The 16,706-nt window shown below is 36.1% G+C and overlaps 1 protein-coding gene across 5 annotated transcripts in view; it reads left to right on the top strand.

The window, feature by feature from the left end:
* STRBP (spermatid perinuclear RNA binding protein) overlaps positions 1–16,706 on the top strand; it is a 141,989-nt gene that overhangs the window by 69,558 nt on the left and 55,725 nt on the right. For all 5 annotated transcript variants that reach the window (XR_010407828.1, XM_054509411.2, XM_045883115.3 and 2 more), the window contains exons 2-5: positions 460–628; positions 4,295–4,515; positions 9,184–9,349; positions 13,072–13,216. Coding sequence is in view for 4 of the 5 variants with exons in the window: in XM_054509411.2 (XP_054365386.1) it covers positions 626–628; positions 4,295–4,515; positions 9,184–9,349; positions 13,072–13,216 (535 nt within the window). In the remaining variant the exon portion in view is untranslated. The remainder of the gene's footprint in view (positions 1–459; positions 629–4,294; positions 4,516–9,183; positions 9,350–13,071; positions 13,217–16,706) is intronic.

Here is a 16,706-nt window from a genome sequence, read left to right as displayed (position 1 = left end):
TCATTGAGTGAAAGTCAGCCAGCTGCCACATTGTGACTACCAGGAGTGTTACTTTTTTGGCTATATTACTTAGGCTTTTGGCCCCAGGCCTTCAAAAGATACACTAACTTTTTGTTTGAAATGAGGTCATTTTCCTCTATAAAGATTACTTCTTTTTATATCTTTTTTAATTTTTAAAAATTTATTTGACAGAGAGACAGAGAGGGAACACAAGCGGGGGTGGGGTGGAGTGGGAGAGAGAGAATCAGGCTTCCTACTGAGCAGGGAGCCCGATGTGGGGCTGGATCCCAGGACCCTGGGATCATGACCTGAGCTCAAGGCTGACGCTTAACGACTAAGCCACCCAGGCGCCCCAGGATTATTTCTTTTTAGTCAATAACATGTTTATGGGCTCCACACTCAGATATGAAACTAATTGTAAATAATCATTTTTGAAAAGTTTTTCTTTTTCTCTTGCAGGTGTATTCTAGAGAATAAGTCTTCAAACATCTTTGCCATATTGACTCTGAGTTGTCAGGGGACTCAGGCTTATGAGGAGGTACTGTCACACAAAACAGTGTCTAGTGAAGACGACAAGAAAGTGGGGAAAGGATTGGAAAAAGAAGCTAAAACACTATAGAAAACCATGGTGGGTATTATTTGTGTTTCCTTAATTTAGTTATAAAAGATTGCAGTAGTTTAAAATCGGAAATATTAATAGTGAAGGCAAGTGAAAGACGGTGGTGTTAATTTTTGGCCCTAGTGTATCAGATAAAGATGGTACTCTACCATTTAAGCAAAGCCAATGAGTTCAGATTTATTATGAGCCCTTTAAACCACAAGATGGAGCCCCATGAGCCCTCAGGCCATAAATTATTAAATACAAAGAAGAGAAGGCTCATAAATAATATTTTCTAATAAAACTGGCATTAGCAAACTGATATAAGGATGGCTTAGGTGACCTTGAACTTGAAATTATGTAATTTTTCCTCTAGTCTTCTACCTGAAGTTCAGTTTTTTCCAGTGGAAATTAAAAATCTTGAACTAATCCTTTAATGAGTGATGCGAATGGTGTGGAAGTTTATGAAATATTTGAGTATTGAACTCAAAAAGTTACCTTTTTCCATATGCTTTCAAAATAACACGGTCAAGTGTTGACTGTATTAGGGGCACTGAATCTGACCTCAAGTAAAAATCTTGCTTTTTTGTGGAAAGTTCATACTCAAATTGGATGAGATGTTTGTTATATGAGATCATAATATCTGGTGCCTAGTGTTTCAATTGGTAAAATGTGTTGATTTTTTTTCTTCTAGTATTTTGGTTCTGGAGGATGTTGTGTGAATTTTTTCCCTAAGTATAAGTGAGAAAAGGCTTAAAAAAGATGTTATAAGTGGGAGAAAAAGCACAAAAATATTAATCATCAGTATGTTTGAAATATGTTGTTTAGCAAGTCTGATGGTATTTAAGTGTTAGTTGATTTTTAAAAAAATTTGTTCTAGGGATTATAACTTAGTTGACTTGCTCTTAGAGAAGAAATTCTCCAAATATTTTGGTTCTGGATGGTGGGGAAAAATGTTAGTTAACTTGGGATTTTCTCTGTCATTTAGTTTTAGGTGAAGTGTAAGGAAGGACACTGTGACTTGTGTTTCCTTGAATATGAATTATGTGCCTCTTCAACTTATTTATTATAGTCTTGATTTTCTTACAATTTAAATGCTTTTTAATATTTGTCATAGTTGATAAAAATTCCTTTCCTAGTTTATTCATTTTAAATTTAGTTTAGATTTTCTGGTGTTTACATACTTTAATTGGTTGGTAGGTGTTTTCCAATTTCTCTTATTGCTTTACTTCTTAGATCTTAGAGTTGAATGATTAACTTTCTGTTTCTGCATAGTTATTTCTTTTTTTTTTTTTTTAAAGATTTTATTTATTTGAGAGAGAGAGAATGAGAGAGAGCACATGAGAGGGGGGAGGGTCAGAGGGAGAAGCAGACTCCCCGCCGAGCAGGGAGCCTGATGCGGAACTCGATCCAGGGACTCCAGGATCATGACCTGAGCCGAAGGCAGTCGCTTAACCAACTGAGCCACCTAGGCGCCCTCTGCATAGTTATTTCTAATTTAATTTTTTAAATCTTTAAATAAATCCTTTTGGATCTTGTTGGGGGAAATAAGATCGCCCTCTCCAATTTTTTTTTTTTCCTTTTTTTTGGTAATACTGCTTATTCTTCCTTTCACCATTGTTTCATGATGCTTGTCCTGTCACAAACCGTAGAGTCTTGGATTTAATATTCTTGAGTTAACATTGGCAGCCTGTTATTTAACACCGAAGGTTTGTGGTATGTACCAATATGTCATTTTGTTAAGGCCAGTGTGCAGGACTAAGTAATTTAGCTAACTAAGTAACTTAGTAACTCACCATAAAACTAAATGACAGAGAAGATCCCAAGTTAACATTTTTTCCTCCACCATCCAGAACTAAAATATTAGTAAATTTCTTCTTCTCTAAAGAGCAAGTCAAATAATTTAATAATTTATCTCTAGAACAACCTGGCCATCTCCAGTTTGCTACATGGCTTTTTTGTTTTCTTGTTACTTATTTTGGGATATGTGAATAAATCTCAAGAAGTGATTAAAAATTGTTTTCTTTGTGGCAAAAGACTCCAGTTAGAAAACTGGTTGTGGACTGTGAGCAAGGAAGAAATCTAAACAGAAATGGCCTTTCTCTAGAAAAAAGGAAAGCTTTGTGATTGATTTTAGTCCTTATAATAATTGAAGGTTTCAAAGATTTACTTACCTTTTTAGTTATAGTTTGCTTCATTTTATAGGGGACAGTAATACTGTAGTATTAATTTACTAGTGTCCAAATTAGTACGATTTTTAAACATTAATATTCAAACAAAAACAATGAAAGAGATAAGACTGATAAGGAATTGAGAATATTTTAGTTTGTGGTAGACTTTAGAACGAAATATTTACCATCTACTAACATATAAGTTCATATAAGTAAAGACACTGTAGCCACCCTTTAAATGGAATACTTTGAGCTTTATGGAAACTCACCAACTTATCCCCGTTCATTTTGCAATGTACTGGTACAAGTGTCTTCACAGTATTTGTAAATTTGGAAATATTCAAAAGTTTTTGGAAGTGTGACTCATGAGTGTGAAGGATCTACTCTATTAAATTTTCATGAAATTCACTCTATTTCTAGGCTCTAATCTGCTCCACTGATTTCTGGGCCAGTGTGTCATTTTAATTAGTGCTTTTTAAATTTTTGATATTTTGTTTTAGTGTAACGGTACCATTCATCCATCTTTGTAGAATATTTCTTGATACTTTCATTGATTTTTTTTTTCTCCAGATGAGCTTTAAAATGATTTTTGTTGAGTATTAAGTAAAGATGTCTTGAGGGGATTTTGATTGAGAATGTAATACATTTGTAATTTACCTTGGGAAGTTGATTCTTTTGTAGTATGTATTTTCCCCATTTTGGAGTTTGGAATGTTTCCTGCTAATCTATTTTAAAAGATTAAGGCCTTGCTCCGAGAGTTTGAATGCCAAATAGTAAATAGAGTTTTGATGTGATCCATAGTTTCTCTATAGTGTTGACACATACCTTTGTATTTTATATTATTACTGTATTATGAAATCTCAATATTTCAAGGTGCAAAAGTCTTCAACAGTTTGGACAGGAGTGACTGGGTATCATGAGTCACCATTGTGCATTCCTAGATACTTTGTCAAAGCTAGGAAGTATCTGTTTCTCGCAGATGGTGTGTGATACAGATGACCTTTTTTGAAGTGGTATTCAAAATACTAGATTCAGGGGCGCCTGGGTGGCTCAGTCATTAAGCGTCTGCCTTCAGCGCAGGTCCTGATCCCAGGGTCCTGGGATCGAGCCCCGCATCGGGCTCCCTGCTCTGTGGAGAGCCTGCTTCTCCCTCTTCCACTCCCCCGCTTGTGTTCCTGCTATCGCTGTCTCTCTCTGTCAAATAAATAAATAAAATCTTCAAAATACTAGATTCAGCTAAAAGGTAGCATGTACATGATACCTAGAGTGACCTGTATGAATCTTACCAAAACATGAATGAAAGATCTCTAATTTTCTATTGTGGAGTTCAGTAGAATGAGGTTTTACTTTCTATTGTGTGTATTTTTTTTTTAATTGTCTCAACATTAATTATTTCACAGTAGTTTGACAGTTAATGCTATGACTTGACTTAAATATATTTGTTTCTTTTTTTAATACATTTGTGTATCATGCTTTTCAGGTAACATTACTTTTATTGAAGTAATTGTTTTCTTTCTCCTGACAGAGATCTATTAGATCTTTTGCCAATGATGATCGCCATGTTATGGTGAAACATTCAACAATCTATCCATCTCCAGAGGAACTTGAAGCTGTTCAGAATATGGTGTCTACTGTTGAATGTGCTCTTAAACATGTCTCAGATTGGCTCGATGAAACAAATAAAGGCACAAAAACGGAGGGCGAGACAGAAGTGAAGAAGGATGAGGCCGTAGACACCTATTCCAAGTAAGTGTGGCCTGACCTTTGTGGTGCTTTACTGCAGTGCTCAGAAAAGCTCAGAGTCCTATCCCATTGGGGTTCATTTGGTATATAGTGTTCTTTAGGTTTTCTCATTTATATGACTGTAAACGAGGAAGTAAATGTTTGTGGAATTTTTCCGAGTTACATTTGAAAGGAAGGCAAGAAAGGAATACCAATGAGACCAGGAAAAGAAGATGGACTTGTTCAGGATGCCTTTTGAGAGTGCACCAAGCCCTTTAAAATTGTCATTTTTGGAGATTATGAAATGTCACCTTTTTCATGTGTTGGTTCAGCCTTCTAAATTCAGAAATAGTGTTTTTGGTCTCTGGGGAAATCATAAAATGTCATTTTTTTTTTAGGTATTTAAAAATCCTGGTGGAGAAGAAAGAGTGCAGGAAAATGTGTTCTAAATGTATTTTTGACCGTATCCACCTTGTTGATTTCCAGGATTCAACACAGTGTCTGGCGTGTAGTAAAAATGCTCATTGGATATTTGTGGAATGAATGAAGGACTAACGGGAGCCAGACCCTTCAGCAATTATAGCAGAGTATTCTCAGTGCTGTAACAATAATAAGAGATGAGTGAAGTGAAGCTTCATGATAACTGGAGTTAGATCATGAAACTCTGTATGCCCTACTAAGCTTACTGTTTTGAGCAATGTCACTATAATTGGAATAAGTATGATTTACTTTGAAAGAAGAAGCTCATTTGGTTGTACTGTATTTATAGGATTAAGAGCATTGCTTTGGCTACAATTTACAAATTAAAGATAGAGGTTATAGAATTTTTTTTCCAACTTTCAATTCTAAATGTGATAAATAGATAAAGAATAGTGGGGAACTTTTGATAAATTGAATTTCTTAACTGAAAGATAGTGTAACTTTTTCATCTTTAGATGCAAGATAATCAGGATCAGTTCTCAGCTTAAGAACATAATTCCTTGAATTTGTTAACTGTTTACAGGTGATATCTACATTGTATATAGTCCCAGCCTTGTCAGCTTGGAGGCTCTTGGGAGTAATTCAATTTTTCTTGCATCTGATGGCTTTAAAATAGATACTGTCAAATTTTGAGGTTTATGTTAATTAGTAGTATCCATTAATCTGGCTCTGTGTATCCCAGTCCCTGTGCAAGTTAAATAGTTGTGCAGTCCATATTTAAATCGTACTTTGGAATGTGTTTATGCCCTTTCGAAAACTTTTTAAAAAATTTTGATAAAATAGGCATAACATAAAATTTACCATTTTTAAGTGGAATTTCATTTATCGTTGGAATTCAGGCCTTCTTAATACTCCTGTTGTTTGTTTTTAAGGCTGTGCAGACTTTTGAAAAGTGCTCCAGCAGACTTTTGCTTAACTGGATCAGGTTACTGTATTTTAAAGGTTTTTAAAAGATAATGTGCTCCACGCTTCCATTTGGGCTTGTAAATATAGCTCTGTGTGTGGGTGCTCTAGACTGTCTTTGTCCCAGGTTGAGCACTTCTCTTGATTCCTCCCATGTGTCGGAACTCAAGGAGGGCAGGATGTTTGGGTCCTTCTTTTGTATAAAACAGAGGCAGGCACGTCTTCTAAGAACAGAGCTGTCTTCCAGTAATAGACACGGGTTGATCTCCTGATGTATGCTAAGGTACTACAGAAGGCACCAAGATGGGTGAGGGCTAGCTTCTATTTATTAAGCAACTTGTATTGCCAGGCACTGTTAGGCAGCTTTTACCTGTGTGCTCTTATTTTACCTTTTAACAAACTGACTCAAAAGTCAAAGAAAGTTCCCACTATTTGTATGTATTATTAGGAATATTAGGGTTCTGTTCTCAGTTTTAAGTAATTCCCTATATTTGGGGTGTTTGCTTTACAGTATCCTATATTCAAATTCATTATTCAAATTCAGGACTGAAGTAGGAGTTCCTTTCTCTGCTCAGTCATGCTGTCATCTGCATAAGACCAAGTATATCCTAATTATGACATAGAATTTAATAAGTAATAATGGCTAGTTAATAATAGCTACCATTTATTGAATGCCAGTTACTGTAGCAGACTACTTTTCACATTATCTTACAACAAACCTGCTAGTCTCAGTTATTATCATTCCCTCCTCTGCTCCCTTTTACCTATAGAATTTCTGCTTCAAATTTGTATATGAAAAAAGTGACTCAGAATTATTAACAAACTTTAACGTGCTTGAGGTCAGTGAATGAGTATGTGTGGTGGGTCAGGATTCATATTCATCTGTTGGACTCCAGATCCAATTTTCTTAGCATCTTTGTCTCAAATTCCTGTGACTAAAATGTGAAAGGAAAGAGCAGGGAGAGATTATATGCTGGTTCTGGGGATTAAAAAAACTTTATGAAGGAAGTAGCATTTGCGGTAGGTTCAGAGTATGGGAATGCTTTTGGCAGGCAGTTGAAAGTGGAAGAAAAAAATAAATCTCTGCAAAGTTCTAGGTGTGAGAAAGCTTAGGGACCCTTTAGGGATTAATAGCTATTGTTCATTGAGCTATTCATGTATGCCAGTATCTGCACTAAGTTCATTACTTACATGATGTTCTTAGGACCACTTGTAAGAAAGGTATTTCTTTTTTTTACAAATGAGAAAGTAAGCTCAAAAGAATCAGGTAATTTGTAATTTATCCAGTGTCACAATAGTGAGTGGCAGAGCCAGAATTTGAACGATGAAGTCATCTTGTCTTCTCAGTTGCCTCCCAGGATGCTAAGTGCCTAGTTACACTAGGAAAGTAATAGGCACAGTGCCATCCATGCAGTGCTTTTGGAAGATTATGCTGGTAGTGGTGGTATGCAGTGGATTGGGATGGCAGAAGTTACTCATCAAAGCCAGTGAAGAGATGGTTATTGAAGTAGTGTAGGTGAGACGTAATAAGAGCCTGAACAGAAACTAGTTTGAAGGCATTTGTTTGAGGGTGATCGTGGAGGGAGAATTTATCAACTATTACTAGATTTGGGAGAATGAGAAGATGAGAGGACAGGGATATGGAAGAAGAAAGAATCAAAGGTGATGGACTCTCTTCTTAATATCAAATAATTTTCTATTTGGGTCACTTGCTTTAAAACCCTTTTTCTTTCTGTCTATACTTCTACCTCCTTTTATAGTTCTTCATTGATTTAATGTTTATTGAATCTCTAAGGTATGCCAGCCACTTAACCAGTGTCTGGATTATTTATAACTTCTGTCTTGTTTCTGCTGCCACAGTGTTTCTCTCCCTTATCCTTTCTCTGGTTCATTCTCCACTCCGCTGATTCTTTGCCCCAGCTAGAATGACCTTTTTTTCTCTCTAACCATGACTGCTGAAGTCAGACTTTGAGGTTGCCTTGCTTGGCCTCTCTAATTTTGACCTCTCCTTCTCCTGAACTTGGGAAGCAACCATAATAATTTAAAGAACCTGAGCATTGTGATCACACCAACTTGAGTTTGAATCCAGGCTTTGCGTTTTACTCTCTCTGTGAACTTGAACAATTTATTAGCTTTTCTGAGATTGACATCCCTTGTCTTTTACATGCAAGCTTGTTGTGAGGTTTATTTTTTTATTTTTTAAAGATTTTATTTATTTTTGAGAGAGAGCATGTACACATGGTGGGGAGAGGCAGAGGGAGAAGCCGTTTCCCCGCTAAGCAGGGATTCTGATGCTGGACTCCATCCTAGGACCCCAGGATCATGACCTGAGCCAAAGGCAGACGCTTAACAGACTGAGCCACCCAGGAGCCCTTGTTGTGAGGTTTAAATGGGAGTTTGTGACATTCGGTTTGTTCTCAGATGTTACTTTCTCACCCTTTTAAGCAGGTTACTTTTTGTACTTTACTACAGTATGAGCCTCAGGAGCAGGAGAGATTGGATCTCCTTTAGTATACTTTCTAAACTCAAACACTTGCTTACTTGTTGAATGACTGCTAAGATTAGTTACATTTTCACTTGTGATAAGGGAAATGAACCGATAAGAAATTTTTAGTATTAAAATCAAGGGTAGATATTAACATTATTTTTATGCACCATTCATGACATGATGTTCTTTGAATGTTTGTTCTTTTAGCCACGACTGGATTTAGAATGCATGTACTGGCAGATTATCTTTGGTCTGTTCCTTCTTTCCTCAGCTCTTTAGTTTTATCACATTGTTCTGCTTTCCCCATAAATTTTTGTGGATTCCTGGAATGATACAGCTAGAAGGGATGAGCTAAGGCTCATGCAGCTGATAGCTGTTTTGCAGTTATGGGTACTGAGCCAGCAGGCACCAGTAAGAATAGAGTTCAGGTCTTTTAGATTTCCACCCTGGTGCTCTTTTTCAGTATACTTTGGTGTTCAGGTTTCTCACAAATTTCTTTAATTACTAATAAAAAGATAAGAGGAGGAAGTTTAAAAATATTTTTAAAAATGTTTAAGGGGATGTAGTACGTATAGACTTTACTAACAACAAGCATGTAGCTGTAATAAAGAATTAAAAGATCTGTAGTATGAAATATGCTCCCTATTGATTCCTTGGGGAAGATAGATACTTTATTAGTCTTAAATCTGAGACTTAATTTTTGATGTCTGGATTTATATACTCCTTATCAGTTCGTATGGATATCCAGGAAGCCAAATGATGATTAAGTTATAGTTTGGGAAATAGGTTGTAAAAGTAATCATTTAGACTTTTATTTTTAGGGATCAAGGTGGTCGGACATTGTGTGGTGTAATGAGGATTGGCCTGGTTGCAAAAGGCTTGCTGATTAAAGATGATATGGACTTGGAGCTGGTTTTAATGTGCAAAGACAAACCCACAGAGACCCTGTTAAATACAGTCAAAGATAATCTTCCTATTCAGATTCAGGTGAGTACAGTTTAATTGCACCTCTAGGAGAATTTGTAAAAAGGTGAAAATAGGTAGCGACCTTGATGAAATTAATAATAAGAAATTGGTAATAGTAAAGGGTAGGTGCAGACAAAGGAAATACTGCTACTCTGGGTCAGTGACTCATCCATCACATTTAAAACAAACTTCTGATGATTAGTACTCAGGATATATTTACTAGATTAAGAAGGCTCTTAAGGTACAGTCTTCAATTTTCAGGTATATCTTGCTGAGAGGCTTCATGTTTTTCAGACTAGGTCTCTCAGTTTTATAAACTTCCTAGAAGGGTTGGTATAATGCAGAAAAGATCAAAAAGAGCATAGACAACTAGAAACTTTCATAGGTGATAATAAAATTGAAAACTCAGTTAATTTAACAGTCACCCTTTCATTCTGTTAATAGAAAGTCACTATTAATTCCTTGTTCCAGACCTTTTTTCCAATTGGATGCTTTTAGAAAATTTTGATGTTGGCATGCTTTTTGGAGAATGCTGTGAAGGCGGAAGGCTCCTCAGGGCTGAAGACAGTGGGTTGGTCTGGGGCAGTACCTGCCCTAGGACCTGCTCTGCCAGTCTGCTCCGAGGGCCAGCTGCATCACTAATTGGAAAGCTGTGATCATCTTTCAGTTTCACATGCGTTGTCTGTGGTATAATCAGATTGTAGCTTTTTGATGATTTCTTATCAGTTAGTCCTTATATCCATGTCATATAGATACCAGCCCTCAGGGTCCCACAGTCCTTTGAGTTGAATGCTGTCTTTTGTTTAGTTCGTTTCTTTTATTTGTATTTCTTCTACCAAGGTTCTTTCTCCCCCCAAGTTATATGAATTCTAAATTTGTTTTTATTAGCTTTGTTACTGGATACTTTTCTTTCACACGTACAAGTTGATCTTCAAGACCATCTCCCTGACTTTTTTATCTCAAATTTGTGTTTAAGTGTCACATTTCCCTATATTAATTTTTGGAGCATTATAGTTTCATTTTGCCTTAGATCTCAAGATATGGTTTTCTAAGTGACTGAACATATATTTGGCTTTTCCATTTTCAGTTCTCATGAAGAAATGTTTTTGCTCTTTCATAAGGTTACATTTATTTCTTCTAAAAATTATTTTAAGTCCTTTTGTTATCATTTGGGAAGGGAGAGTGGTGAGCAACATGGAGTACAATAATAGAGCTTTTTTTTTTAGAGACTGTGTGGGGGTGGGGAATGGGGGTTGGGGGGCAAAGGGAGAGTGAGGGAGAGCATCTTAAGCACAGGGCTCGATGTGGGGCTCAGTACCATGACCCTGAGATCATGACCTGAGCTGAAATCAAGAGTCGGATGCTTAACCGACTGAGCCACCCAGGCCCACCAATAGAGCTTTTAAAAAACAGTAAGCTCAATAACAGGAGTTTCTGGCTAGCTATACTTTCTGTTATTAGAATGTTGATAAAATTCCTCATTTCTATTTTTTATATCATTTAAAAATGTAATCTGTATTCCTGCTTTTATTGCAGTGAACACTGTTACTCTTAAATCTAGGATAAAGTAGTAATTCATGGAGGCTTTTCAACCATCTCACCCCTGTTTCTGCTCCCTATAGCAAGTCCTGTTTCTTATGAGAGTGGTCCTATTCCTTAGCTCTGTCAGGGTGGAAAAAGAGTTGAGAACCAGGGCTATAAATAACTGAAGTTCTTATTCTGAAAATCTGTCATATTTCTCTAGTATTGATATGAGAGATTGGGCCAAATTTCAGTCTGCATTAATAGAGCTTTCTCTGTGCAGATCACAACTGTGTAAACTCTACATTTTTTGTCTCCTTGGTGAGGGTCTTTATTTCTGGGCACCACAGTTTTAAAATGTTCTTACTGAGCTAGCAAGTAAGTGTTCAAGGGAAGAACCCAGAAGAAAGTGCAATCTGTGTAAACCATTTTAAATTTGAAGAGACTGGGGCTTTTTAGGCAAGAGAAGACCAAAAAAAGAAACATATCTTTTGGTCTTTGAAGGGCTTCTTAGAGAAGTTAAAAGAGGCTGAACTCTTAAGGCCAGTGGTAGACATTAAGAGGAAAGTATTTCACTTTATCATAGCCAATAGAGTTATCCAACCCTGAAACCAGCTGCTTTGTGTGATGGTTAGATCCATTACTATAGGTTTTTGGGTAGAGGTATCCAGGTAAAATGGGGACATAATTGTATACCCATCCCAAATTAGCCATTGGGTAATTGGTTCAGAAAGCCAACATACATGCTCACATACATACATACATACACACATTATTATTATTACTATTAATATTTCAGAAAATCATTTTAAGCATGATTTCTACCTTTACTCCCTGCCTCCTTGTTTTCTTGGTGTTTGTATGGAAAACCAGTTTCTGATATGATACGATCTTATTTTCTTGTGAATTAAAAATCTTTTTCCTGAGCACTTACCATAGCAGAACTTTCAGTAATTTAAGTACCTTAATTAATTTTGGTTGTACCATACCTTTTCTCTACATACTCTTTTCTAGGTCAATTTTAGAACTTCCTTGAGCAAGGTATAAGGGTGACCAAAACCAGGAATCACTTTTAATTAGCCTAAAACTCATACCGTGGTGATCTGCATGCACAGTTGAAAATTTCATTTGAATCATTCTCTGCTGACATCTTTAATGTAAACAGGCTTCTGCTTTTTCTCTGTATTCTAGTTCTGGTTTTTCCAGTGACTGTGTGGCCTTTCCCTTCCTTGGTTTCCTTTATCCAAAATTAGGATAATGAATTTTCTATTTTGCTATCTTTTTTGATATAAATGTTTAATGGTAAAATGCTATTTTTATGAAAATGGCTTTGAGTTCTTTTAATGCACACTGATATGCAAAGATCTAGTAGTGTTTCCATTCAGCTGTTTATGTCAGGTAATAGATATAAATTTCACCACCAAGGAAGACCCTGTATAACTTATTAAACTATATGTTTAATGTATAATAATATATTAAATATAGCTTAATATGTGACTCTAATTGGTGATTATTTTGTGGAAGGCCCTTAAATTATATGTGTATAATTATATGCTAAAAGAAGCACTGTATGTTTCCCTGTGGATGTCAGGTGACTTGTCCTATAATGATAGGTCTCACTGGAGTGATCTGTGAGACCTACCTATCCTTTGGGAAAGGAAGTTACTTGTTTATACTAATTTTTTTGCTGGTGAGTGACAGTGCAGAGATCCTTTCTCATTCTTTCTTACTTGATTCTCTTTAAAAATCTATATAATCTTATATAAAAATAAATTTATCTTATATTTGTAAGTCCTTAACAAGTAGGAGTTCCTTTTGAGACAGTCCTGTCAAAAAGGGATTTGGTTTAGAGAACATTCTCAGCAATTTATTATTCTACAGTAGTTCTCTGTAAGAATTTTAAGAACAACACTTTACCCATTATCACACAATGATGCTGTTGGTATTTTACTTTCAAATATTAGAAAGAATGGTTTTAAAGATTGTTTAATAATTGTATAGATAGTTGACAACGTGGTTGCATTTTGAGGTGTGGAGAATGAAGATTTGTTGTGGTAAGTTGGGAGGAGAGAGAATTAAACTGAAGAACTAGTTAAAGACTTTACTCTTTCAGCCCAGTATTACTAATAGTTAATAACATTTGAAAACTAAGGGGCAGTCATTCATTTTTTGAGAATTTAATCTAATTAATTAGGTGTTTTTGAAATCTTGGTGACTTTCAGAAACTCACAGAAGAGAAATACCAAGTGGAACAATGCGTAGATGAGGCTTCTATTATAATTCGGAATACAAAAGAGCCCACGCTAACTTTGAAGGTGATACTTACTTCCCCTCTAATTAGGGACGAATTGGAGAAGAAGGATGGAGGTACACATGTATATATTTTTGTTTTGCATAAGACCTCTCTTGAATGCTGTTAAGTATGCTTAATGGTTTTAAGAAATAACTGTCTTCATTTGTTTTATGCCACTCGTAGTATTTTAAAAAGCTTTATTTATACACAATTGCCGTATTTTGCAAATATGTATACATTTGAAATATATGTTAATTCAGAAACCTGTTGATTATCATGTTGGTCTTAACTCTGCTTTAATTTTTATACTATTATGGTGTTCTGTTTTATTTTGTCTATTATTACATTGTTATTGGTATCAGCCAAGCTATTCTATGTAGTTTGGCTTTTAGGTCTGATTTTAGGATTAAATGTGGTCCAGAACAATATTGTTTTCAAATTTACTCATTGTTTCAAGTTACTCATTTGTACATTGCTCTTGACTTCTAATAACTGTTACAACCTTGTAAGATTTATGCTTTACCTAATTGTCCATGTGTAAATATGTTTTATAATGTAAGAGATATAAACTGGGGGATTGTTTTCTAAAAATTAATCTTTAGTAAACTTTTTTCTAGGAGGTTTGTGATCCTGTTAACATTTCGCATATGATATATGTGGGAATTAATGCTTTAAACTAACCTTCTTCTGAAGTTAAAAAGAATTCTTGTATGGCAGTGTCATCCTCATAAAAGTAGAGTAAGAAATCTGTATTCAGCTTTGAGAAGGAATGATGGAGCTGGACTTCTTTATCTGATGTTTTTATCCTGTCAAGTTAGCTTGTTTCTGCCTCTCATTCCTATCCCTAGAAACACTTGCCATGTGATATTTGTCCTGTGTCAGACCTTTGACCAACTGGCCCTTCTCTGTCATGACAATTTGTAGGCAGTGTTGCTTATCTGGGCCAGTGGGGACTCCCTTAGGATTGCTGTTTTTTCATCACTAGACATTCAACAAGTCCCATTACTTACTCCCCTACCTGAAATACCAGTGCAGTAAGAAATACTGGTCAGTTTCTTAATTAATGTCAAATTGATGATAAAGGTGTAGTAAAAGACACATTAGTGATGTTAGGATTGAGAAATTTCGAGTTTTGGCAGACATGTCTCATAGAATCTCTGTAAAAGTGATATACTCCTTTAAAAAAAAAGTTTTTTTGGAATAACTAAAATCAGCTATACCATGCCCAACAGATATAAAGTAGACACATTATGACTCAAGTTTTAAAATTAAAGTGCATCCAATCTGTAATTGGGTTTATGCCAGTACTTTTTTTTTTTTTTTGCTGTGTATATATAGTATCTCTAATACCTCTGAAGAACCAATCCTAAGCAGCTTAATTTTTTTAACAGCTTTACAGTTCACCATTAACTGTAGAACTATAAAATGATTTCTGAAGTGTCAAGATAATTCTCTTACTTCTGGTAAGCTGTGTTCTACTTGACCCTCTAGTGTAAGCCAACCACTTCTAAGGATAGTTATAATTATAGGTATTATTAATTATTTGAGTTTAGAGAGATGAAAAAAAAGACTGAAATCACCAAAGACTAGATTAATTCTACATCTGCTTGTAGCTGTAGGCATCTCTTCTGTTACTTCTTTGAAAAAATTAACAAGAACATCAGGCTTCTTTTTTCCCGGTGGTTTTGTATACTTACGTGGGATTAGGTAATAGTTTTCTGTGATACCGTTAAGCTTGGTCTGTTGCCTCTGTAACTTTAATTTCTGTTCACAGAAGCTGGAAACAGATTTTTACTGTACTGCACCCTTATTAGAAAACTAGTTACTGTAGAATAGTCTCTGTTCAAGGTGTTTGGGTTACTAGAGGATCCCAAGACCTCTTTTTGAGCTGAGTCTTATCAGCTGATATTAACAATATTGTGTGGGATCAGATAAGGTGAAAGAATCTGCCTGGAGCTAATGTGTAAAACATATTACTTCCTCTCTTTTTGAATGGCGGAAAGATTTGTTTTGCAAATATCGTCCTTAACCTCTCAGCCCTGTTGAGTCACTGTTATCTCTAACAATTTGTGCATTTTGTCTAACCTGGGCTTTTTCAAAATGCTTCTTGATCTGCACTGCAGTTTTGCGTATTCCTGAGCAGCTTTTAGGATCCAACATGACTGAGCATTTGAGACCTGGGCTTATGATTCTATAGGACTTGTTTCCTCCTACCAGACAACTCCTCCCACCTTGATGCTGCATGGGGTGAAAGTACAGGATTCATTTGGGTTCCAGGAATTTCTAAGACTGGGAGATAGCCCCCTTTTCAAAATCTCTACTCCTTTTCTTTCTCAATCTTTAAAAAAATATGCATTGTAACTCTCTTTGAGGAGACATTTTCCTATAGAATCTCAACAGCTCGCCTCCCCACAAAACAAACCAACTTTTCACAGTACGTATACACTCACATCTTTCTCCTCCCTCTCTTCGCTTGCTGCATATTTGGGTAAAATCTAAAAAAGGGAAAAAAGCGTGGTTGCAAGCAGGGAGAACCAGAGGACTGGGGCAGGTGAGAACATCACGCTTAACTCCTTCGGGTTGTCTCTGCAGAAGTAGGTCTAACTATTCATTCAGATCGCTACTTAAATTTTTCAGTGGCCAGAGTATATAGTGAATCTCTTTGGTATTGCTTACTCTTTCACAGGTAAGATTCCTCCCATGCTGTCAGTCTTCTTGCCATATTCTAACCCTTTACTTGAAGGCCCTGTAGAATAACCATTCCCCATCACTGTATACTTCCTGCTAAAGAAGGTGCAGGAGAAGAAGCACTTAGTGCCTGGCAGTTAGGTGTTCGATTCTTAACTCCATTAGGTACTCTTGCTGTGTGATCTTGGACAGGTTTCTTCATTTTAAACTGTGGATAAGAAACGCTTGAGAAAGTTGAGGTCAAATGACAGAGTTTATGTAATGTGACTTCTACGATACCTACACAAAGTATTTGCTCAATAGTGGTAGTTACACTTATTCAGCTTATACTAAAAGGACACCCAGTGCAGACTCACATATGCAAACTGCCTGAAATTCAGTTCACAGTGAGAATAACGTGTACTTGATAGATCTGAGGAACTGAACCTAAACACAGGTAAACTCTTAAAGATCCACTGAAGTGTAGTATTAGAACCAGTATACTACTGTTTTTGCTGCAGTGCTTAAAATGAGCTGATTTGTTACATAGCTTTTGATTCTTCAAGGGGTGGGTGTATTTTTCCCTACCCATGTCCTTTATCCCTGGTGCCGAGAACGGTACCTAATACACTATAGGTGTGCTGTGCCCCCCACCCCCCCGCCAAAAAAATCCGTTAAATGAATTTTGGAGCCAGCACATGACCTGATTAAATAGGACTGTGTGGTGTGTAAGAAGCATTAACAATGGGCATCTTGATATTCAAGCCATGCATATTGATGATTCAGCTGGGTTAAAGTGTTATAACTTACTGTGTTAGAAGCATTTTCTCATATATGATTTAACCTTCACAACAGCCCTGTGAGGTAGGTAACTGCCTTGTTTGATAAATGAGGGAA

The sequence above is a fragment of the Mirounga angustirostris genome, unplaced genomic scaffold (genome assembly GCF_029215605.1).
Source record: "Mirounga angustirostris isolate CCGP_5_RB_7025 unplaced genomic scaffold, mMirAng1.0.hap1 SCAF_15, whole genome shotgun sequence".
Taxonomy (NCBI): domain Eukaryota; kingdom Metazoa; phylum Chordata; class Mammalia; order Carnivora; family Phocidae; genus Mirounga; species Mirounga angustirostris.
Note: the sequence above shows the minus strand (reverse complement) of the source record. Positions and strands in the feature narration are given on the sequence as shown.